This window comes from Cnephaeus nilssonii (genome assembly GCF_951640355.1).
Source record: "Cnephaeus nilssonii genome assembly, chromosome: 22".
In the NCBI taxonomy this organism is placed as follows: domain Eukaryota; kingdom Metazoa; phylum Chordata; class Mammalia; order Chiroptera; family Vespertilionidae; genus Cnephaeus; species Cnephaeus nilssonii.
This window is the reverse complement of record NC_137093.1, coordinates 2,479,256-2,504,154: the sequence shown is the minus strand read 5'-3', so window position 1 is coordinate 2,504,154 and position 24,899 is coordinate 2,479,256. Positions and strand designations below refer to the sequence as shown.

The following is a 24,899-nucleotide window of genomic DNA, read 5'->3' as shown; positions in this document are numbered from 1 at the left end:
GACGTGGGTGCGGGTCACAAACACACAACACGCCCGGCCCCCCGCGCCGCTGCGACCCGCGCCCCGCACCCCGCGCCAGGCCCCGCCCACCACCACGTGACCGCGCTGAGCGGCGCAGGCCCAGTCACGCGATCCGCCGTCATATCAGCTTATGGCCGCGGCCCCTGATTGGCTGGCGGCTCCGGGGTCCTGGCCCCGCCCCCGCAGGCAGCACCACTCGGCGGCCCGGCCCGGCCCCGGCCAGTGGACCCGAGCCGCGGCCGAGCTCACAGGTAGGGGGCGGCGAGCGGAGCGGAGCGGGAGGGGCCGCGGGAGGAGCCGGGTGGCGGTGAGGGCTCCTGGCCTTCGCCGAGCGGCGGGCGGCGGTGGGACGCCTGCTGAGGCCGGCACCGGGCCGGTCCCGGGGCGGAGGCGAAACTGGCCCGAGGGCTCCGCCGACCGTCCGCGGACTCTGGAGCCCGGTGGTTTCACAGGTTTTACCTGTGGGTTTCCCCGGGCCCACACGGCCGGCAGGTGAGCGACACCCCGAAAACAGGCCGGGGGACGGGGCGGGGCGGGGGGCCGAGGCCGGCGGGGGGCCGGGGCCGGCGGGGCCGCTCCCGGCTGGAGCAGGTACTCCGGCGCCGAGAAGCCTGGGCGTGTAGAGGCCGACACGGGGGCCGAAGAAAAGGCAGTGTTTCCGGGGGCTGCTGTGGGTGCCTCACCCAGGGAGGGGGGTCCCCGGACACCGTTGCTGTGCCGGGAATGTCTTTCGTTTGTTTCCTGCGGGGAAGGCACGGCGGAGGGTCACTGGTGACTCCCCCTGCCCCTGCGGAGCGGCCCCGGGTTCGGGGGCGGGGGGGGGGGGCGTCCGCAGTCTGAGGAGATGAGGAGGGACAGGGTCTCTGACGTGGGCACCCTGAAGGAGAAACCGTGCCCACCAGCAGTCTGGGATAGCGGAGGCTCTGGAGATTGTCTAGAAAACAATAGCGCCTCGTGATCAGATAAAGTTTCCAAAGGGAAAGTTTGGCAGCTGGGTGGGTAGGTTTAGCCAAAACCTGGTAGCTTACCCGAACTTACAGCACCTTCCTTTCTTTTCCCCCTTAACTTTGTAATGATAAATAACTACCAATAATAAGTGCATGGCCCTTTATCTTTAAAGAGTGCTTTTCCATTCATTATGTATTGTAATTAACATAGCATCTCAATTTCCCTTCTGCATGTATAATATCTTGAGAGATAATGTGATGGCATAGCTAAGTGGACACTCTGGAATAGACATCCCAGCTGCTGCTTGCTTCTGAACAAGTCATTTAGATACTCCTGATACTAGCTTCCCGTCCATGAAAGGGGGTCATAGAATTGAGAAACAATGGAATACATAAAAGTGCTTTACATATTACTAGGGCTATGAGAAATGAGGTTATGAGAATTAAGCAATGGAATACATAAAAGTGCTTTACATATTACTAGGGCTATGAGAAGTGAGGCTATGAGAATTAAGCAATGGAATACATAAAAGTGCTTTAAATAATACTTGGTTCTTAATAAGTTTTAGCTATTAACTATACTTTTAAGATAAAGCAAAATAGTAATGGTAGACTCAGTCATTCTAAGCTTAATTGTGTTTTATTGATAATTACATTTTAAGAAAAGATTTCTTTGTTTTTGCAAAGGTAAATAATATTTATTGTAAGCTTGTATTTCTGGCAGAGGTCCGTAACTTTGGGTTTGTAGAGCCCCTGAGGTCAGCCCCTTAAAATTATATGAGTTTGTAGAGTCACTGAGAATTTAAAAAATTAAAGCGTTAAAGAGTTGAGAGTGACAAAGAGGCAGTAGAACTTGGTTAAAATCAATCAAGTGGCACCTTATTTTTTAGTTAGGTTGAGGTAGTTTTAACACATCTTTGGCTCCCATTATAGTAGTAATAATAGCTCCTATAAATTGACTATTTTCTGTGTATCAGATGATGCCTCAAAACTGTGTTCTTAGTCTCTAAATCTATAATGCGGATATGTTGTCACCACTTTATAGATGTGGATTTGAATCTAAACTTCAAAATTGAGTTGCAGTTTTGCAATCATGTTGCTGTTGATCTCAGAAGATTTTATGTTAGACTAGAGGCCCGGTGCACGAAATTCGTGCACGGAGGTCCCTCAGCCCAACCTGCACCCTCTACAATCCAGGAGCTCTCAGGGTTGTCCTACTGATGGCTTAGGCCCACTCCCCATGGTTCTCTGCTCTCTGCAGGGCCTGGAGGTTTCCCTGCAGCCATGGAGATGAAGTCCCCATGCCCTGCTGTCTACTCTCTGCCTACTGCTGCCATGCGCCATGCAAAGGAAGCCCCAATGCCCTGCAGTGTGCTCTGTCTGCCAGGCCTGGGGGCTTCGCCAACACGGACACACTAAGGAAGCCCCAATGCCCTGTTGTCCGGGCTCTGTCTGCAGGGCCTGGGGGTGTTCCCACTGTCATCTTGCTAAGGAAGCCCCCAAGCCCTGCTCTCTGGGCTCTGTCTGCTGGACCTGGGGTGTTCCCGCCACCTCTGCTCTAAGAAAGCCACCATGCCCTGCTCTATGGGCTCTGTCTGCAGGCCTAGGGCTTCCCCTCTGCCGCAGTGCTAAGGAAGCCGCCATGCCCTCCTCTCGGGGCTCTGTCTGCAGGGCCTGAGGCAGCGATCAGGAAGCTGTCATGCCCTGTTCTCCCTGCTCTGTCTGCAGGGCCTGGGGCTTCCCGGCTGCCACGATCAAGAAGCCGCCATGCCCTGTTCTCCCTGCTCTGTCTGCAGGGCCTGGGGCTTCCCGGCTGCCGGATCAAGAAGCCGCCATGCCCTGCTATTCCCCCGCTCTGTCTGCAGGGCCTGGGGCTTCCTGGCTGCCGTGATCCGGAAGCCGCTATGCCCTCCTCTCGGGGCTCTGTCTGCAGAGCCTGAGGCCGCCATCAGGAAGCTGTCATGCCCTGCTTTCCCCGCTCTGTCTGCAGGGCCTGGGGCTTCCCGGCTGCCGCGATCCGGAAGCCGCCATGCCCTGCTTTCCCCGCTCTGTCTGCAGGGCCTGGGGCTTCCCGGCTGCCGCGATCCGGAAGCCGCCATGCCCTGCTTTCCCCGCTCTGTCTGCAGGGCCTGGGGCTTCCCGGCAGCCGCGATCCGGAAGCCGCCATGCCCTGCTTTCCCCGCTCTGAGGTGACTGGGCGCAGCCATCTTGTGGCTATGGGGGCCGCCATTTTTGTTGCGGAGTGATGGTTAATTTGCATATTACTCTATTATTAGATAGGATGTAAGAAATTACAGCAATATATTCATAAATGTCTACTTACAACATTCAACAAATAGAATGACTTGAAACCAAAATTCTGAAAACTGCCTGTAGATTACTGAGGCCTTTTTCCCTCCCATCCAGGCGCTGGTTTACCATCTAGTAAAACCTCAATATAACAGATTGATTCAGGAGAGGGGTGTCCTTTAAAGCCGAAAATCTGTTATATAATAAACTAGGTTTTTTGAATGCATATGTAAAAATATTGACAATTTAGTTTTCCTGTTTTTACTTACGTAGACAGGTTTGTGTAACTAAAATGAAGTATGTATGAAAAGTTTAATTTCATTTTAATCTTTGTATGCTCATTACCTAATGGAGTGTTTGGTACTTAATTATTAATTGAATGAATAATGTATGATGAAGGATATATGTCAATATCTGCCATTTGGTATTAATTAATTAAAATTTTCTTTCAGTGATAAAGTGAGAAAAAATGTGTGCAACTTATATCACAAACAAGGGGCTACACCCTAATACATAAAGAGCTTTTAGAATGTGATGTTAAGAGACTAAAAACCCAGTGTGAAAAATGGGCAATGGACAAAACACATGATTTACAGAAAAAAATACAAATGATTCTAAATAGATAAAATGATGTTCAACCTCACTTATAATAAGACAAATGTAAAATAAATATGCAAGGAGAACCAAGTACAGGTGTTTATGCCATAGGTAAACACTTGTGTTTATCTATGCCATAGGTAAACACTTGTGTTTATGCCATAGGTAAACACTTGTGTTTACCTATGCCATAGGTAAACACTTGTGTTTACCTATGCCATAGGTAAACACTTGTGTTTATCTATGCCATAGGTAAACACTTGTGTTTATCTATGCCATAGGTAAACACTTGTGTTTATCTATGCCATAGGTAAACACTTGTGTTTACCTATGCCAGGGGTACTCAAACTTTTTAAACAGGGGGCCAGTTCACTGTCCCTCAGACCGTTGGAGGGCCGGACTATAGTTTAAAAAAAACTATGAACAAATTCCTATGCACACTGCACATATCTTATTTTGAAGTAAAAAAACAAAACGGCAAAAACACCCGCATGTGGCCCGTGGGCCGTAGTTTGAGGACGCCTGACCTATGCCATAGATAAACACCTGTACTTGCTGCCTCCCACAACCACATCAAAATTACAACTAAAATACAGAACAACTGCCCTAACCGGTTTGGCTCATTGGATAGAGCATGCGCCTACCGACTCAAGGGTCCCAGGTTCAATTCCCATCAAGGGCATGTACCTTGGTTGTGGGCACATACCCAGTAGGGAGTGTGTAGGAGGCAGCTGAACAATGTTTCTCTCTCAACAATGTTTCTAACTCTCTATCCCTCTCCCTTTCTCTCTGTAAAAAATCAATAAAATATATTTTAAAAAATAAGAGAGAGAGCAAAATATTGAAAACCTATTTGAAGAAATAAAGACAGAAAACTTCCCCTACCTAGTGAAAGAAATAGACTTACAAGTCCAGGAAGCACAGAGAACCCCAAACTAGAGGAATCCAAAGAGGACCACACCAAGACACATCATAATTAAAATGCCAAGGGCAAAAGACAAAGAGAGAATATTAAAAGCAGCAAGAGAAAAGCAGTTAGTTACCTACAAGGGAGTGCCCATACGATTGTCAGCTGATTGCTCAACAGAAACTATGCAGGTCAGAAGGGAGTGGCAAGAAATAGTCAAAGTGATGAGTAGCAAGAACCTATAACCAAGATTACTCTACCCAGCAAAGTTATCATTCAGAATTGAAGGGCAGATAAAGAGCTTCACAGACAAGAAAAACCTAAAGGAGTTCATCACCACCAAACCAGTATTATATGAAATGCTGAAGGGTATTCTTTAAGCAGAGTAAGAAGAAAAAGGTAAAGATAAAAAATATGAACAAAGTGACAACAAATACATATCTATCAACAATTGAATCTAAAAATCAAATAATAAATCTGATGAACAAAATAAACTGGTGAATGGAATAGAATCAGAGGGATGGAAATGGAACAGACTGACGATTCTCAGAAGGAAGAGGGTGTGGCGAGTACGGGAAGAGATTAGACAAAGATCTTATATGCATGTATGCATTTCCTATGGACACAGGCAATAGGGTGGTGAGGTCCTGGGGTGGGGTGGGAACTCATAGAGGGGAGCTATGGGGTCGGGGGAAGAGGGACATCTGTAATCTCAACAATAAAGATTAATCCTACATAATAAAATGGTAATATGTAAATTACCATCACTCCGCTACGCCCACGATTGGGCCAGCAGGAGGCGCAGGGGGCGGGACTCAGGGTGGCCAGGGTAGCTGATTGGGCCAGCAGGACGCTGAGCTCGCGGCGCCAGTGGCGCCGCGAGCTCAGTGTCTGTACCATGGCTGCCGGAGGCTTTCGGAAGGCCTGGGGCACCAGCGGACAGCCAGACAGCTCCCCCGCGATCAAAGGCCAAAGCGGGGGACCTGGCCGGCTGTCTGCTCTGGCGCAAGGCCTTTCGAAAGCCTCCACAGCGCCAGAGGCTTTCGGAAGGCCTGGGGCACCGGCGGACAGCCGGACAGCTCCCCCGCGATCAAAGGCCAAAGCGGGGGACCTGGCCGGCTGTCTGCTCTGGCGCAAGGCCTTTCGAAAGCCTCCACAGCGCCAGAGGCTTTCGGAAGGCCTGGGGCACCGGCGGACAGCCGGACAGCTCCCCCGCGATCAAAGGCCAAAGCGGGGGACCTGGCCGGCTGTCTGCTCTGGCGCAAGGCCTTTCGAAAGCCTCTGCAGCGCCGGAGGCTTTCGGAAGGCCTGGGGCACCGGCGGACAGCCGGACAGCTCCCCCGCGATCAAAGGCCAAAGCGGGGGACCTGGCCGCTGTCTGCTCCGGCGCAAGGCCTTTCGAAAGCCTCTGCAGCGCCGGAGGCTTTCGGAAGGCCTGGGGCACCGGAGGACAGCCAGCCCGCTGGTGCACCAGGTGCATGATTAAATCATGCACTGGGCCTCTAGTTTAAAAATAAAATAAATATGCAGCAATATATCATTTCTTTGCTATGAGATTAATGAATAGCCAAATGTTTGATGATAGTCTCTGTTGTTAATGTTGTAGAGAAATAGGCACTATCCTACATTACTATGGACCTGCAAAGTAGCACAACCCCTATGAGAAGCAATTTAACAATATTTACTAAAGCTACCAATGCAGTTACTCTTTGACCTAGTTCTTCTGCTTGTAGGAGTTTACCAATATAGGGTTAGTCATTGTAGCATTGCTTGTACTAGGTGTACCAGTTAATAATGTGGATTATTTTCAATAGATGGAGTTACACATATGTTGATATATACGCAATTTGATATGTATGCTATTTTGTATTGACAACAAGCTTCAAAACTTCATATGTCATATTTGCTGAAGGTGTTAACATCATATATATTTTTACACTTAAAAATGTCGAATTTCATGCAACAAAAAGCATTTGCAGGAAGTTATAATTCATTATTTTGAAGAAAAGTGCTGTTGAATACTTTGGGAAGCTTATGGTGAACATGCTCCATCTCAGGATACTTGTGAACGCTGGTTTAAACACTTTAAAAGTGATGATTTCTATGTGAAAGACAAAGAATGTCCAGGTCAACCAAAAAAGATTGAAGACCAACAATTACAAGCACTATTGGATGAAGATGCATGTCAAACTCAAAAACAACTTGCAGAAATATTGAACACTAGAAAATTCATGCACTGGAGTGGGGGGCGTCCCTCAGCCCTGCCTGCCCCCTCTCACAGTCCGGGAGCCCTCAGAGGCAGGAGGCAACGCCCCATCACACCTCTGCTGCTGCCACTGCTGGCAGTGCAAGCCTCGGCCGGCCCTGGTTACCTGAGCCTCGGGTGGCCCTGGGCGGCTGGGCAGCCACACAGCCGCCATCTAAGGCTTGCCTGGCCTTGGGCCGGCCCTGGGTGGCTGGGCAGCTGCCATCTGAGGCTTGCCTGCGTCTCGGGCTGTCCCTGGGTGGCTGGGGGGCTGAGAGGACTGGGGGACTCTGGAAGCAGGCGTGTGGAGCAGCTGGGACTACCTGGGGGCGGGCCTGGCCTTGCCGCATGCCTGCAGCCCTGGCAGGGCTGAGGGGACTGGGCGCGGCCATCTTTGAGGGCGGGGCAGTCAATTAGCATATTCCCTTCTTATTGGCTGTGGGCACCACCATTTTTGAGGGCAGGGAAGTCAATTAGCATATTCCCTTTTTATTGGCTATGGGCGCTGCCATCTTTGAGGTTAGGGAAATTAGCATATTCCCTCCTTATTGGCTGTGGGCGCCGCCATCTTTGAGGGCAGGGCAGTCGATTAGCATATTCTCTCCTTATTGGCTGTGAGTGCCGCCATCTTTGTGATGGCATGAGGGTCAATTAGCGTATTCCCTCTTTATTAGATAGGATTGCTCAGCAAACAATTTCTGATTGTTTACAAGCAATGGGAAAGATTTTAAAGGGTGGAAATGGTTGCCACATCAACTGAACGAAAGACAAATGGAAAACCGAAAAGTCATCAGTAAAATGTTGCTTCAGTGGCATGAGAGAAAGTCTTTTTTGCATTGAATTGTGACTGGCGATGAAAAGTGGATTTATTTTGAGAATCCCAAATGCACAAAATCATGGGTTGATCCAGGTCAACCATCGACATCGACTGCAAGGCCACATTGTTTTGGAAAGAAGACAATGCTCTGCATTTGGTGGGATCCGGAAAGTGTGGTGTATTATGAGCTTCTCAAACCAGGTGAAACCATTAACACTGATCACTACCGATAACAAATAATCAATTTGAACCACGCTTTGATCGTGAAATGACCAGAATGGGCCAGAAGACGGCAAAGTAATTTTACTTCATGATGATGTAAAGTGTGCATCACACACTTCACAACCAATTAAAGACACGTTAAAAGATCTTTCCTGGGAAGTATTAACCCACCCACTGTATTCACCAGAACTTGCTCCTTCAGATGACCACTTGTTCCGATAGCACACACACTTTCTGAGCAGCACTTCAAAACATACGAAGAAGTGGAAAATTGGGTCTCTGAATGGTTTGCCTCAAAACAAGAAAAGTTCTATTGGGATGGTATCCACAAATTACCTGACAGATGGGGGAAATGTGTAGCTAGCGATGGACATTACTTTGTATAAAGCATTTTTTATGTTTCTCTTGAAATTATCGTGTTTTCTTTGATTACAAAATCTGCTATTATTAACTAGTACACCTAGTAATAGCAAAGGGTTAGTTTCTATCCAGGTGTCTATATGTAGATTGAATAAACAACAGAGAAATCACACAAAGGAACTTAGGCCCACAGTCCCTTAGCCACAGTTTCAAAGTCTGGAAAGACCTGAAAACCAAACGTTCCTTTGTTAGAATTTCACATTCAGCCCTAGATGGGTGGCCCAGTTGGTTGTAGCATTAACTTGTATGTCAAAATGGTGGAGGGTTCAATTCCAGTTTAGAGCACATACCTAGATTGTGGGTTCAGTCCCTGGTTAGGGAACATATGGGGGGCAACTGATCAATGTTTCTCTAAAATATTCAATAAAAACATATCCTCAGGTGATGATTAAAATTTAAAAAATGGTGTTCAAAGTCATTTAATAGCAAAACTTGACTCTAGCTGACCTTGGTGTACCTACCAGATCCTGCCTCTATTTTTTGTTCGTACTGTTTTGTTAGTTTGGGTTTAATTACATGTGAAAATAAAATATAGTTATAGGTAACCCTGTGAATAACAGAATGAATGGAAGCATCTGTGATTAGTAATAGTACAGAACATGGAGCTATTATAAGAGCTTGTGCCTGTTATGTCTACGAAGCATTGTACTAAAGAATAAGTGAATTAAAGAATAGAAAGACAGGCCTGACTGACATGGTTCAGTGGTTGAGCGTCGACCTATGAATCAGGAGGTCACGTTTCGATTCCTGGTCAGGGTACATGCCTGGATTGCAGGCTCCATCCCCACTGTGGGACTTCAGGAGGCAGCTGACCAATGATTCTCTCTCATTGTTGATGTTTCTATCTCTTTCTCCCTCTCCCTTCCTCTCTGAAATCAATAAAAGTATATTTAAAAAAAAAACAGGAAGATAGATTGCAGATGTTTTACACTGGCAATGAGGACTGAGAAGGATGAAAAGTAAAGAACCATTGTACGGGTTAGAAAATGATGATCCTAACCATGTCTTCATTAAGTAAATTTGATAAGGAAGTAAATAAATGCCACTGATTGCTTTGTTGATCGTGACATAAACTAGAATATATTAGGAAGAGCTGCTACTGAAGATGAGTGTTAGTGTTGCAGGTGGAATGGGGTCACAAGGGAAGCATCCAGGAGACCCACATCTGGGAGAATAAATGATAAAGTTGATTGAAGCTGAAGTAAATGCAAAGTGTTGTCCCAGGTCCAGCTCTGTCACGCTCTGAAAAAAGTTCAGCCTTGTCTTCAACAGGCCCTGAAATAAGGCAGTGTCCAGACATTTTGCGTGAGCAAATGAGGCAAACCCATGTTTCTGGGAAAGAAGGCGGAAGAGAGGGAGCCGCCCTTTGTCTTTGTTAGGCTGGTTATATTATCTTGGGCTTGGGAAGGATCAAGCACTTCTTCAAACTAACCAAACAATTTCCAATATTTCCTGGCTGGCACTGCATCCGCCCTCTAGCCAATCCACTTCCTAGACCTTCCAGGGTCCTGTGTCCCTTAACCAATCCCATCATTTCCCAGGCTGAGTTCACCACCTTTGCTTCTACTGTACATGTGCGTCTATCTCCTTTATTGTTCTACTAGAGGCCCGGTGCACGAAATTCGTGCACTGGGAGGTGTCCCTCAGCCCAGCCTGCACCCTCTCCAATCTGGGACCCCTCAGGGGATGTACGACTGTGGGATTGGGCCTAAACCGGCAGTCGGACATCCCTCTCATAATCTGGGACTGCTGGCTCCAAACTGCTCGCCTGCCTGCCAGCCTGATCACCCCCTGACCACTCCCCTGCCAGCCTGATTGATGCCTAACTGCTCCCCTGCCAGCCCAGTTGCCCCCAGCTGTCATCCCCTGCCAGCCCGATCACTCCCAACTGCCCTCCCCTGACGACCTGGTCGCCCCCAACTGCCGTCCCTGCCAGCCTGGTCGCCCCTAACTGCCCTCCCCTGCAGGCCTGGTCACCCCCAAATGCCATTCCTCCTCTGCATGCCCGGTCACCCCCAACTGCCCTCCCCTGCTGGCCTGGACGCCCCCAACTGCCCTCCCCTGCTGGCCTGATTGCCCACAACTACCCTCCCCTGCAGGCCATCTTGTGGCGGTCATCTTTGACCACATGGGGTGGCCATCTTGTGCGAGGGTATGAGGATCAATTTGCATATTACCTCTAATTATATAGGATTCCTCCCAATGATCTGTGGGCACAGACCCGTAGTTCCCTATGGAGTGTGTGGAGCTGTAACTTCCTAGGGAAGCAAGCCAGCTTATTGTCCTGTTCAGCTCCCTGGTTTATTAGGCTTAATAATGTCTGATTCACTTTGCTCCCTTTCTTTAATAATATCTAGCTACCTACACTAACATTAGTACTAAGAAGGAAAGATTCAGAAATTTAGGAAGCTGTGTTGTGAAAAATATCTGAAAGTCTGATAAATATTCTGCTGACCCTAAAGTAGCTAAACATTTACCTGATGAATTTGCTAAGATAATATCTGATGAAAACCTGAATGCTGAGTAAATTTGCAATGGTGATGAAATAGTTCTGTATGTGTTTTACATTCCAAAAAATACTTCAGACTGCAGGAGCAACACCAGTGCTTCAGACACGCAAAGATAAAGTTGGCAGTGATAGAAAAAGCCACCACCTAAAGTGTTTGAATGAGTCTCACAAAATTCCTGGGCATCTTTATGCCAAAATCTTTGGGCTGATTCAGTAACACATCCTAGACAGCTCTTTAGTGCATTCTCCTCAACTTTTTGTTAAAATAATATTTTTTCCATTTGCTTCCCACCCTCTGTGACTGAAATACAGCCTTTATACCGCCTTATGTTACACTCTGGGAAAAATAAGTGTTTGTGGTGCCTGCAGTAGTTAAAAGAGACCTACAAATTAGCAAAAACAAACAAACAAACCCCTCACGTGTACATAGCACACAGACGCGATAACAGTGGCGATAACTGGAGGGAAAGGCTGGTGGGGGCTAGGTAGAAGTGGGCAAAGGTGGGGAAACGGGGATGGACAGGGCCTGGCTGGGAGAATGGACGCACAGTGCAGTGTGCAGGTGATGTTGTATTGAGTTGTGACTTGAAACCTGCATGGTTTTACAGACCAACATTATCCCAATAAGTTCAGTTAAAAATGAAAAGCTTCCTATGACCCAGCAATCCCACCTCTGGGAATTTATCCAAAGAATCCTGAGACACTAATTTGAAAGAATACATGCACCCCTGTGTTCATTGCAGCATGGCCAAGATTTGGACACAGTCCAAATGCCCTTTGGTAGGTAATTGGATAAAACAGTCTGTGGTACATTTACACAATGGAATACTACTCGGCCATAAATAAAAGAAGGAAATTTTACCCTTTGTGACAGGATAGATAGACCTGGAGAGCATTTTGCTCAGTGAAATAAACCAATTAGAGAAAGACAAATACCATATGAATCTAATGAACAAACAGACTCATAGAGAGTAGGCTGATAGCTATTGGGGGAAGTGGGCTGAGGGGGGTGCATGGAGGGACTGAGCAAAAGAGAATAAAAGAACCCATGGACATAGACAACAGTGGTGATTATAGGGGAAGGGGCCCCCCCGGAGGGGAGGATGGTATAGAGGAGATAAATGGTGATGGATGGAAATTTTACTGGCAGTGGTGAACACACAGTATACAGATGATGTGCTGTGGAATTGTGCACCTGAAACCTGTATAATTTTGTTAACCAGTGCCACCCCAATAAATTTAATAAAAAGGAAAATTCTAGCATATCAAAAAAAAGTCAGTCGTAAAGATCTTGTTTTCCAGATTGCTAATGCTTAAAATGATGTTGATGTTGATAAATCTGCATTAGTAAGGTGACAGTAAGGTTTGAAAATGAACCTGCAAATAAAGATTTTGCACCATTTTGTATCCCCAATGAGAAGATGACACCTGACTCCATTACGTACACCAGATATTTAACAGCCAGAACCATAAGAAGTCAGCAGAATCTGACAGGGAAGAAATGCTGGACATGGATCGCAGTGCTTCTGTTATGCATTCTTGGACGGTGGGGAAACTACTGAAAGGTGGTTAAGCAAGCATGAAGACAGTCCTGACTGCGATGATGGCTACATTGTGACTACAAATGGAAAAGTTACTGAAGGCATTATGGTGGCAGTTAACCAGCATTGGGGGCAGAAACATGTGGTAAGACCGATGGCCTTGGTAGAAATCTTCAAGAGGCCATCTTGAATAGCGTTGCTTTATCACTTGAGAATCCTGATCCTGGCCCGTCATCAATGTCTAATTCCAACCTCATGGGCCCTTCTCCACAATATCCTCCAACTACCAGATTTAATGAAAATGTATTACATATACAGACACACATAAATGCAGCTATTTAACTTTGGAATGTATTTGAAAGTTTACAGAATATTTTCTTTTAAAAATAGAAGTAATAAAGAACTGTTTTAGTCTATACAATTCTATATTTGTTTATTACTACATATAATTACTATATAAATTATTATACTGTTTGCAGTGTACATCGACTTAATGTGAATATTCATACATTTTTCTAAACAAATATTTGTGTTTACTGGTAGGAAGATGTTTTTACCTTGGAAAAATCTAGAAGTTCTGAATTGCAAAATACATCTGAAACCAAATGTTCCATGGGGGAAAAAAATGGTAGCCTTGTGCTATAAAAAAGGAGATGGTGACTTCCAGAATAGCAGAGTAAGACCCTCCTCTGAAAGTCTGCTTTTTTATAAAAGCAACAAAATACAGAAGTTGCCAAGATCAATTTTTGTAGAACTCTAGGAATTAAAGATTTACAATAATTCTAGGAAGGTTTATTCTAGAAAAAAGACTGAGACACAGAAAGAACAGGAAGCTTGGTGGCATTTTAGCTTTCCTCATTTCTAGCCCCTTTCCCCAGCTCCGTGGGAGCCTTGAAAATGAGCCTGAAGCTGTGGGAATCGTGCAGCACTGAGCCTAGCAGCCCTGGAAGGGACAGGACAGGTTTGCAGTCCCCCAAAGCCCCAACCCAGAGAGTTTCACTATGTGACCTCCAGCAGTTCTCTGAAAAACTGTGTTCTCGAGGTTTTTGTCAAGTGGTGATCGCTTCACCTCGTGGTTTTAGGAGACAGTTTTGACTGTTGGCACTAACAAGAGCCAGAGCAAAACACACAAGGAAGCACTGAGGGATGCCCGTAACAGTCTGCAAAGCTCTGACATTGTGTTGGATCTAGAGTGATTTCCACGGGAAGGCTTGTGCACCCAAGGAAGGTGGGAGAAGGCCCTGATCTCTCACTGCTGGCTGGCCTTGCAGGTCTGTGCAAGCAGGAAGTGCAGGCTACGTCGGAGATAAAACTGCCCACGGGACACTGAAAGCCTGGCCCCACACAGCACCTCACAAAGGCTGGTGGCTTAAGGCGTTTAGGAAAGTCTGTCCACTCATTCGTGATCAAGACTTCACTAGCTGCACACAACAAAGAATGCAGCCTGGAGAAGTCACTAACAGCAGCAGCAGGGAGCCCTGAGGAAGGCCCATGGGAATCTGGTTTCCCCAGCTGCCACGGTATGTGATTTAACATGTTCCTTAGGAGACACACAGAGGAACAGGTAAGTATGGCCTGTACGTGCACAAAAAAGCAGTCAATTGAAACAATCTCTAAGAAAGCCCAGATTTCCTGGGAAAAGACTTTAAAATTGGCTACTACAGATATGTTTAAAGAATACCATCTAAATAACAAAGTATGAGAACAATATCCCAGCAAATAGAGACTATCAATAAAGTGATAGGATTTATTTTTTTAAAGAAAATAACCAAATAAAAATTCAAGAATTGAAAATATAACTTGAGTTTCAAATGAACCATCAGACTTAACATCATATTTGAGCAAAGAGAACAAAGAAAGAATTTGAAGATAGGGCAATTGAGATTTATCCAATCTGAGGAACAGAAAGTAAGAATGAAGAAAAATTCACAGTCTTGAGACTTGGAGGATGCCATCAAGGATACCACCATACACGTAATAGGAGTCCCAAAAGAGAAGAGAGAAAACTAGTAAAATGGTTGTTTTAAGAAGTTATGGCCCAAAACTCCTTAAATTGGATGGCAAACAATGTACATGGCTAAGACGCTCAACAGTATGGAGAATGCAGTTTCTTGTGGAGGTGATGAAAGGGTTCTGAAATTGGATAGTGATGATTGCACAACTGTAAGAATATGCTAAAAACTTTTGAATCATTCCCTGTAAATTGTATCTTAATAAAGCTACTTTATTAAAAACAAAAAGGAGGATATTCTTTATATTATAATGGAAAGATCTCCAAAATACATTGTACGAGAAAAGAATGTGTCAGTGTATCTAATGTGTCACTTTTATAAAGAAGGGAAATAAAAATTTGTAGTTGGATCTTACATTTAAAAATATTGTAAGGATTTATAGGAACTATTAAGGATGGTTACCCAGAGGGCTGGAAGTGAGGTGAGGACCGTGCTGTACAGAGATACGTATGGAAGCGACACCTCTCTCTATCTCCCTTTATAGTGATTATTTTAAACTACATGTTGCATGATTTTTAAAAAGTCTGCATGCTTGTGTGGAATCAATGGGGAATCTAGTAGGGGTAATAGGCTGTAAATAAGTAATTATATAAATATTGTAAAGGGTTCTAATTTTTTTCATAAATTGATATTTATTTATATGGTCCGATATGTAGCAGATAAGGACCATTTGGTGGACACGGGCAGTAGTGTGGTGCAGGCCTGGGATGGGTGGTGGCTTCTTGTTGTTGTTCACAGGAACCGGCTCCGGGTTTGACTCGGGGGCCCAGTTTCCTAGCCCGTAATCTAGAGCATTGCTTAGTGGTGGGGGGAATAAATGTGTTCTAATTCTTAACGTTAAGAATATATCTACCTTGTTCTGTCGATGAGAGCGGCCTTTTCTTGTGTCATAAGAACAGATAGTGCCTGACTTCTGTGCTTGTGGTGGCAACATAGATACCTTTTAGGTAATTAAGTTTCAGCACTGAAGCAAAAACCTCTGCAATAGGAGGGTTTTGTTGGTTGGTTGATTTTGTGTTGTGTGTGTTTTTTAGGAGGGAGCGGCTGCTAAAACTTGTAGCTTAAAGAGGAAACCATTTGCCTGGGTACCTAGTACCTTACATTCCACATCTTCACTACTTGCCGTGTTGCCCTCAGGCATAGTAGGAAAGAACACTGAAAAGGAATTGGATCTACATTTATCCATGGGCATGCTAAACCTTAGAGAAAAACTTACTGAGTCTCGGCTCTCTAACAGCTTTGGTGCCCCCTTCTACAATAGGAAGAGATTGGTCTAGACATGGTACTTAAGATCCCTTCTAGCTCTAAAGATGGCATTCCAGGGGTTCCGGTAGGAGCAGACTTCCACATGCTTATTAAAGCAGGAACTTCGGGTCTTGTCTGAAGAACGTTGCTTTGAGAAATGTCAGCGTGTAACTGTTGTGCATGTTTCTCCTTCAGGTGCTGAGATGGATCTCGTCCTCAGCGCTGCAGATCGCTATGTTTTCACACCGTACGTCTATCCAGCCTCATGGCCAGAGGACAGCTTCTTTCGACAGACTATCAGTCTCCTGATTGTAACAAATCTTGGGGCTTATATCCTTTATTTTGTCTTTGCAACACTCAGCTATTATTTTATCTTTGATCATTCTTTAATGAAACATCCACAATTTTTAAAGGTAAGTGATTTTCTTAACATTTTAACTACTGTTACCCTAAAAAGAAAACACAATACGATGAACTTGTAAGCTATTCAGATTAAATTGGTTATAAGCATTAAGTAAAGTTTTTGAAACCAGCCGAGATGGGTTATATGCTTTTGGTAGGGCTGAGCCCACCTCTCCTTCCTTAATTTAAACAGACAATGAGTCCCACTTCTTTTGTTAACTGAAAGCCTCGTACTTTGTGACTTCAGTTACAAAGAATGCCTTTAGTCCTAGCTGGTTTGGCTCACTGGATAGCACATCGGCTTGTAGACTGAGGGTCCTGGGTTTGATTCTAGTCAAGGGCACATGCAGGGGTTGCAGGATCGATCCCCAGAAGGGAGTGTGCAGGAGGCAGCCAGTCAGTGATTTCTCTCATTGATGTTTTTATGTCTCTCTCCCTCTCCCTTCCTCTCTGAAGTCAATAAAAATATTTTTTTTAAAAAAGAATTTTTCTGCTAATAATGGTAGATAAATGCACATATTTGTGTAGTTATTTTTATATTTGACTCACAACTGAAGTAAATTTTGCTATGTATATTTTCCTTTAGTTAGAGGATCCAAACACAGTAATTTTAGATTAATTTATAATCATTTTTGTTTCAGTTATTTGTATTTGTCAAATACAAATCTCAAATACAAGTCTCCAAAAACTGTGGAAAAAGAGGATTATGGATGGAAGTTAATTATGAAAGAAATAATTATTCAGTAAAATAAAATTTAGAATACAGATTTTGGTGGAAGGAGAATAAGCTTGAGAATTTAAAATATTTATTGTTTTTGCTCAGTACAAAAGGAATTTCTTTCTTACACACCCATCCCCACATATTAACATTTTAATAGAAACATTTTGGGAATTAGCTTGTTCATATAAAAGAGATTCTAGGCCGGCCGGTGTTGCTCAGTAATTGAGCGTCTACCTAGGAACCAAGAGGTCATGGTTCGATTCCCCATCAGGGCACATGCTCCAGTTGGGCTCAATCCCCAGTAGGGAGCATACAAGAGGTAGCCAATCGATGATGTTTCTCTCATTGATGTTTCTATTTCTCTATCCCTCTCCCTTTCTCTCTCAAAAAATCAGTAAAAACATATTTTATAAAAAAAAAAATACAAGAGATTCAAAAAATCCAACCCCAAACAACTCTGCTAGTGTTGCTTAACGAGCAGTGGTTTTTAAGTGTTGGAAATGTCATTTCAGAACCAAGTCTATCGAGAGATCACGTTCACGGTCCAGGCATTGCCGTGGATGAGCATTCCCACTGTCTTGCTGTTCCTGCTGGAGCTGCGAGGTTACAGCAAGTTATATGATGACATAGGAGGCTTTCCAAGTGGTAAGTGAATAACCAGGTCAGCCCAAGCTGGTGTTTCTAAAGAATCTAATCTGTCTCTTCCTTCTTTTAAAATAATTAGAAAGCCGTGGCCAGTTTGGCTCAGTGGATAGAGCATCAGCCTGTGAACTGAAGGGTCCAGGATCAATTCTGGTCAAGGGCACATGCCCGGGTTGTGGGCTTGATCCCCAGCAGGGGATGTGCAGGAGGCAGCCAATCAATGATTCTCTCTCATCATTGATACTTCTATCTCTCCCTCTCCCTTCCTCTCTGAAATCAATAAAAATATAAAATAATTAGAAGTTGCTCAGTTGTTTTTAATATTTGTTAATATTATTTTATTTTATGCATTTATGTCTTGCCAAATGTGCATTTATTTAAGTTTATCTGTCATTTTTAAATCTTTGTTTTAGATGAAATTGTGCCTGGGGAAAGATTGGCATGATCAGATATATAAGCCTTTGCATTTGCTTCCCTGTGTTGAATTCAAACTTCTAAAAAAAATAACTCAGATAATACATGACAATTACAGAAAATCAGAAAATACAGATTTTTAAAAATCAATTATTTTCTACTAGAAACTGTAAATCTTCTGACATATACCCTCAATGCCTTGTATACTTCATTATTTACATTACTAGAGGCCCAGTGCACGAAATTCGTGCATGTGGGGGGGGGCGCGGATGTCCCTCAGCCCAGCCTGCACCCTCTCCAATCTGGGACCCCTCGAGGGATGTCCGGCTGCCCGTTTAGGCCCGATCCTACGAGGATCGGGCCTAAACGGGCAGCCGGACATCCCTCTCACAATCCAGGACTGCTGGCTCCCAACTGCTCACCTGCCTGCCTTCCTGATTGCCCCTAACCACTTCTGCCTGCCAACCTGATCACCCCCTAACCACTCCCCTGCCAGCCTGATTGATGCCTAACTGCTCCCCTGCCAACTTGTTTGCCCCTAACTGCCCTCCCCTGCAGGCCTGGTCACCCCTAACTGCCCTCCCCTGCAGGGTTGATCGCCTCCAACTGCCCTCCCCTGCAGGCCTGGTCCCCCCTAACTGCCCTCCCCTGCAGGCTTGCTTGATCGCCCCCAACTGCCCTCCCTTGTAGGCGTGGTCCCTCCCAACTGCCCTCCCCTGCTGGCCATCTTATGGTGGCCATCTTGTGTCCACATGGGGGCAGCCATCTTGTGTGTTGGAGTGATGGTCAATCTGCATATTACTCTTTTATTAGATAGGATAGGATAGAGGCCTGGTGCATGGGTGTGGGCCAGCTGGTTTGCCCTGAAGGGTGTCCCGGATCAGGGTGGGGTTCCCTTGGGGCGTGGGGTGGCCTGGGAGAGGGGCCTGTGGTGGTTTGCAGGCCAGCCACGCCCCCCGGCGACCCAAGTGGAGGCCCTGGTATCTGGAATTTATTTATCTTCTATAATTGAAACTTTGTAGCCTTGAGTGGAGGCCTAGGCCGGCCAAGATGTGCCTCCATTACTGGTAAAACCCAAGCCTCCTTCTCGTTCCGTGGCCACAGCCATCTTGGTTGGGTTAATTTGCATACTTGCTCCTGATTGGTTGGTGGGCGTGGCTTGTGGGTGTAGTGGAGTGGTGGTTAATTTGCATATTGTTCTCTTATTAGATAGGATAAAAATGAAACTTCACTATGCATACTGCTTTGGAGTCAATTTTTTTGCTGTTAACAACATCTCTGCCCATATTGTTATGCCTGTAAATATTAGCATTATGTAGTGTTAGTTATAGTGTCTCATTCTGTAGATATCCATAGTTTATTTACATGAACTCTGATTTTTAGACCTTTAGAGTGTTTCTTTTTGTCTATTATCAACAGTCCTACTGTGACTAAGCTCATTTTTTGTGAAATTCTGAAATTATTCCATCAGGAGACATTTCTAGTGTCTAGTATTAAACAGTAAGAATAATAGTTAACCTTTATTGAGTGTTAACCTTTTGCACTCGGATGTTGAGTGTGGCTCGACACGGTTAGCATTAGAATAAAGGAATCGAGAAAAAAGCAAGCGAGTGCAAAGGGTTAATAAGTACCAGCTACAGTTTTAAACTTTCACGTGTCTTAATTCATTTTATTCTACATAAGTTGTGTGAGGTAGGTTCTGTTATTTGCTGCTTCATAGGTGAGGAAATGGAGTTTGCAGAGCATTTTAGTGACTCGCCCAGGTTTCTCCACAGGAAGGGTGGGTCAGCCCCAGCCTGGGTTCTGAGTCAGGACGGGCCTGCGAAGGCAGGGAGCGGAGGTCACACACCCGGGGGGGCGTGACGAGGCTGTGGGAAGTGACGGGATTGCGAGGGGAAATCAGCGGAGGAAGGGCATTCTGCACACACGGGAAAGCATGAGCAGCGGGACAGCGGTAAGACTTCCGAGATGCTGGGAGGACATTGAGTGACCCAGCCGGTTAGTCAGGAAGAGGTGAGGTCAGAAAAGTCAGAAAGGGCTGGGTTATGGAGTAAATGCTCCGTTTGAAGTATTTAGTGAAAAATAAAATTCTAACCAGGGAGATCATGTATAAAGACATGTTTATGAAGGAAGATTATTAAATAGAATTATTCTCAGAGATTAAAATAATACCGATGCTTCAGGAATATCTTTTTTTCTGTCTCATAAATAGCGTAATAGTATAATTAAGAAAGATTTTAGGTGGGGCATCTCCAAGTTTTTACATGAAGAAAAGGAGGAAATGAGCAGATTCTAGAGAGTCAAAGGAGATGAATTTATAACGTGTTTAATTGGCCAAAACAGATAGTTTGTAATATTTGAGTCTAGGTTCATACTTTGCATTTAGACATGTAAAAAATAAATGCTAATCCTAGAAGCTGACTGTTGATTCCACTGTGCACTGTTCTCTCTTCTAGGCTTGTTTCACCTCATCGTTAGTATACTGTCCTTCCTCTTTTTCACTGACATGCTGATCTACTGGATCCACAGAGGCCTTCATCACAGACTTGTATACAAGGTAGATCATTTTTAGGGAAAGAAAACAATAGTATATATAAATATATGTCAAACTGAATCTCATAGACGCAGACAACAGGATGGTGGTTACCAGAGGCAAGAGGGAGGGCAGGTAGTAAAGGGTAATTGGGGGACAAATGCTTGATGACAGAAGATGCTGTGACTGGGTGGTGGGCACACCATGCTATATACAGAGCACGTGTGATAGAACTGTATGCTTGAAACCTAAATGGCCCTATTAACCAATGTCACTCCAATAAATTTAATTTTAAAAAACAGAAATCGCCCTAACCGGTTTGGCTCAGTGGATAGAGCATCGGCCTGCAGACTGAAGGGTCCCGGGTTCGATTCCAGTCAAGGGCACATCCCCGGATTGCAGGCTCAATCCCTAGTAAGGGGCGTGCAGGAGGCAGCTGATCAATGAGTCTCTCTCATTATTGATGTTTCTAACTCTCTCTCTCCTCCCTTCCTCTCTGAAATCAATAAATATAATTTTTTTAAAAAGAAATCTTGTTAAAGGGTAGAATGACCACATAGAAATATGCCTGAGTTCAGTAATCTGATGTGGCTTATTAAAAAAAAAAAAAAAATCCTGTCTAACCAGTTTATCTCAGTGCATAGAGCATCGGCCTGTGGACTGAAGGGTCCCGGGTTAGATTCCAGTCAAGGGCACATGCCGGAGTTTCAGGCTTGATCCCAGTCGACGGCATGCAGGAGGCAGCCGGTCAATGATTCTCTCTCATCATTGATGTTTCTACCTCTCTCTCCCTCTCCCTTCCTCTCTGAAATCAATCAATAAATATATTTTTAAAAAAATAATCCTATGCCTGACCTGATGTGTTGTTTCAGTCATTGAATCCCACCACTCAGGATCCTTGTGTAAAACTTCAAGACTAATTTGCGTTTCTTGATCCTGGGTCCGCCTCACTGATGCCTTTAGTCCAGACTGGCGCCCTTCAGGCTAGGCTCGCGGGGATCAGGATTAGTAGGGAGGATGGAGTTACCAGGTTCCCAACTGATGTTCTCACTGAATTTTATTGCCCAGGTGAACAGAACTATAGATTCTACTGATACAGATCTAGATTGACCACTGATACAGAGTGAAGAACATGGGATTTTATCGACTGAGTTGTGATTTGCCACATACCTCATTCTAGCTAAAATCCTACAGCAAGTGTGGCATTCTAGCAGTGTTTTCAAAGAGGGTCCCCAGACTACCTGGTCCTTTTTAAAAATCGATATCTGATTCCCACTCTACACTTAATCCAGTGCAGTCTTGGAACTAGAACTCAGACATCACTTTTATCAAACTTCTCAGATGATACTTAGATACTAAAGACTGACAGCTGGAATATGGCTGGGCATCTGGAGAGCAGCCATGATGAGGGTCCCTGGATCTGGGGGAGGCATGAGGAGTGCCCTGTAGTGGGGTGCAGGGCAAGCTGAGGTGGTAAAAAAACACACAAAAAAACAGTTTGCAATTATAAATTAGTTCTCTCTTTCCAAGAATTTCCTCTAATTACTGTAAATACCTAAGTAACCATAATGATGAAAATACCAGGTATATTTTGTTGTATTTTTTATGAGTCTGGAGTGTTGGTGCTAAAATTTCACGGGAGGGTAAAGAAGGAAGGCATCTTATAAAGTGATTCTGCTAATTTCGAAGGGGTTTTTTAGTTGTCTTCTCCACAGCATGAGTATGACAAGCTAAGCTGAGTGCTGACCTCGTGAAGGGTGAGTGCTGATGGTGTTCTTTTCTCCCGCAGCACATCCATAAACCTCATCACATCTGGAAGATCCCTACTCCGTTTGCAAGTCATGCTTTTCACCCCGTGGATGGCTTCCTTCAAAGTCTGCCTTACCACATATACCCTTTCATCTTCCCACTGCACAAGGTGGTTTACTTGGGTCTGTACATCCTGGTCAATATCTGGACCATTTCCATTCATGATGGTGACTTTCGTGTCCCCCAAATCTTAAGGCCGTTTATTAATGGCTCAGCTCATCATACGGATCACCACATGTTCTTCGACTACAACTATGGACAGTACTTCACATTATGGGATCGGATTGGAGGCTCCTTCAAAAACCCTTCCTCCTTCGAAGGGACGGGACCACTCAGTTACGTGAAGAAGATGATGGAAGAAAAGTGCAGCAGCCATGCAGGGAGTGCTCGCCAAGAGGGAAAGTCACTCCTTGGAGAGTTTACAAAGACTGAGTAGGTTATTAAGTATTTTTAATAAGAAAAATGCTCTATCCAGCAAGAGACTAGCAGGTAGACAGTATCATTGGAAATCAGCATGTGGTGCTGCTGAGAAATGACCCCAGTGGTGAGTCAAGGCAAGAAGCTGTGAGCATCGCGGTCTTAGCCTCATGCCAGAACTCCTGCTGGGGATCTAAGGGACAGCGTGCGTCTGTGTAGGCAGCAGAGTTATCATCTGTATCGCCTCAATAACCATTTTTAAGAGAGAGACAATAAATTATGGAGGGGATTAGGTGATGTCTTTTTGCCTTAATCTAGCATAATCTTTAAGAAAAATCCATTGTGCTTAAAATACCAAGGCAGCACCATGACAGCGAAATGCTAATGTGGAGATGGTTCCTTGTTTCAGGAGTGGGTATCTCTGGCTTAGGGGTGATTTGTTCACGCATCAGTGTGGGAAACTCTACTGTCCTGCATATTAGCAGCTTTGTCAATAGTCTAATTAAAGCAGCGTAATTAGGTCACCACTTCTTACACACAGGAAGCTTATTCTCTGGGGACCTTGTTAAATAATACATTTTACTGATGAATAAATAAATTTGAATTAAAAAAAATAATTGATCCTATCATGATTTAATCCAGATCTGAGATTATTTAGAGATTTTGATGGTTTTTATTCAAAACTGCTATTTAATAGTATAAAAATATATGAACCGGAATATGTAGTATTTCCCCCTTATTCATGGGAATACATTCCAAGACCCCCCGTGGGTGCATAAAACTGTAGATATTTCCAAACCACATATATGTATATATGTTATATTTTTTCTATACGTACAAAACTATGATGAAGTTTAATTTATAAATTAGGCACAGGTTAACAACAATAGCTGATAAACTATGGTAATTAGAAAGGAAATTAGATGCCCAAATAATATATTTGACACTACTGATCTTTAAATTAAGTTGATGCACTTTTTCGTTGTTCAATGTATTCTGAAGAAAATGAAATGTAAAGTATCCCTCTTATGAAAATATTACCATGGAGGTTCTTCAACATTTAAAGATAATAACCATTAGTAATAATATATGAAGTTTTTCATATGATTTACAGGAAAGTAACAAGATCTTCAGCCAGAATTTTCTAATTTCTAACACAACCCAGAAACTATGTCAAAAATCACGAAGACAAAATTGGTTCAGTTTGAAATATGGGTGGCATTGGTTATGCTGTATTAATTTTTGCAAAATCAAGTCTCTAGTGGAACTGTCATTCATTTTGGCTGGATGCACTGCACTTTTGACGTTTCAATGTCACAAATCTGTAATTTTCTATAATCAGGAATAATTGCCAAATATTTAGGCCTAACACTGAAGATTAGTTTTGAAGTATTATTTTTCCCTCACTTTTTCCCACTTCCTCTGCAAAAGATTTAACTAATATTTTCATAAATGTTGTGTATTGTAACATAAATATATTAGAGAAACATGGTTTGCTAAGACATTCTTTTAAAATCTATTTAAAATTGATAAAAGATGATTATGACTATTAAACTGTATCACAAATACTGTAACAGCACAGAGTATTCTTTGTACAATTTTGTATTAATTTGAAACCACAGAAATGATGTGGATTGTCAGAACTGTTTTAGAGTGTCCTCAAATGCTCATTGTCAAGGGGAGAAAAGAGAACCTAGTTCCCTTTATGTTTCACTTTGTATTGGATTTGAGTGGGTAAGCACTCTGTTTTATGAGACTCGTCATAACACTTAATGCTTGGGATCCAAATGAATTGTTTTTCCTCTTTGAATCGCTGTTACAATGTTTAGATTAAATACACCAATGTACTACTCATTTTTAAACTGGTAAATGTATCTGAGTGCTCTTCCCCGACCAACCCAACCCCCTAGTACTCTGCTTTGCCCAAGAAAAAGAAGGTACGTTTGAAGTAAATTCTGTTCCCTAGTGATAATGGGAGCTAAATTTATGGAGCTTTTACTCTTGGTCAGACACGGTTACCAATGCTTGGAAACGGACCGAGCGGGCAGCTTCCAAGGTTATTTCTCTCGTGCGGTTCAGTGAGCAGCCTCCACGGCTACTCCGAGGCTCCTTCCACCTTGGGAGGCCCCTGGCTCTCCGTCCGCTGTCTGTTCAAGGAGTCCAGAAGGGAGGGGGAGAGACATGGAACA

At 44.2% G+C, this 24,899-nt stretch overlaps 1 protein-coding gene across 2 annotated transcripts; it reads left to right on the top strand.

Moving 5' to 3' along the window:
• Positions 1 to 134: 134 nt before the first annotated feature.
• SC5D (sterol-C5-desaturase) lies at positions 135 to 24,626 on the top strand. 2 transcript variants are annotated; one of them, XM_079762445.1, is made up of 5 exons: positions 135 to 272; positions 15,968 to 16,185; positions 17,408 to 17,540; positions 20,408 to 20,508; positions 22,274 to 24,624. In XM_079762445.1, exons 1-5 carry the CDS (start codon positions 152 to 154, stop codon positions 22,727 to 22,729), a joined length of 1,029 nt encoding a protein of 342 aa, XP_079618571.1. In that variant the 5' UTR covers positions 135 to 151; the 3' UTR covers positions 22,730 to 24,624. The 2 variants fall into 2 exon arrangements, with proteins under 2 accessions (XP_079618571.1, XP_079618572.1); XM_079762446.1 differs by lacking the exon at positions 135 to 272 and adding an exon at positions 319 to 513 and having other exon boundaries at positions 22,274 to 24,626.
• Positions 24,627 to 24,899: the final 273 nt, after the last annotated feature.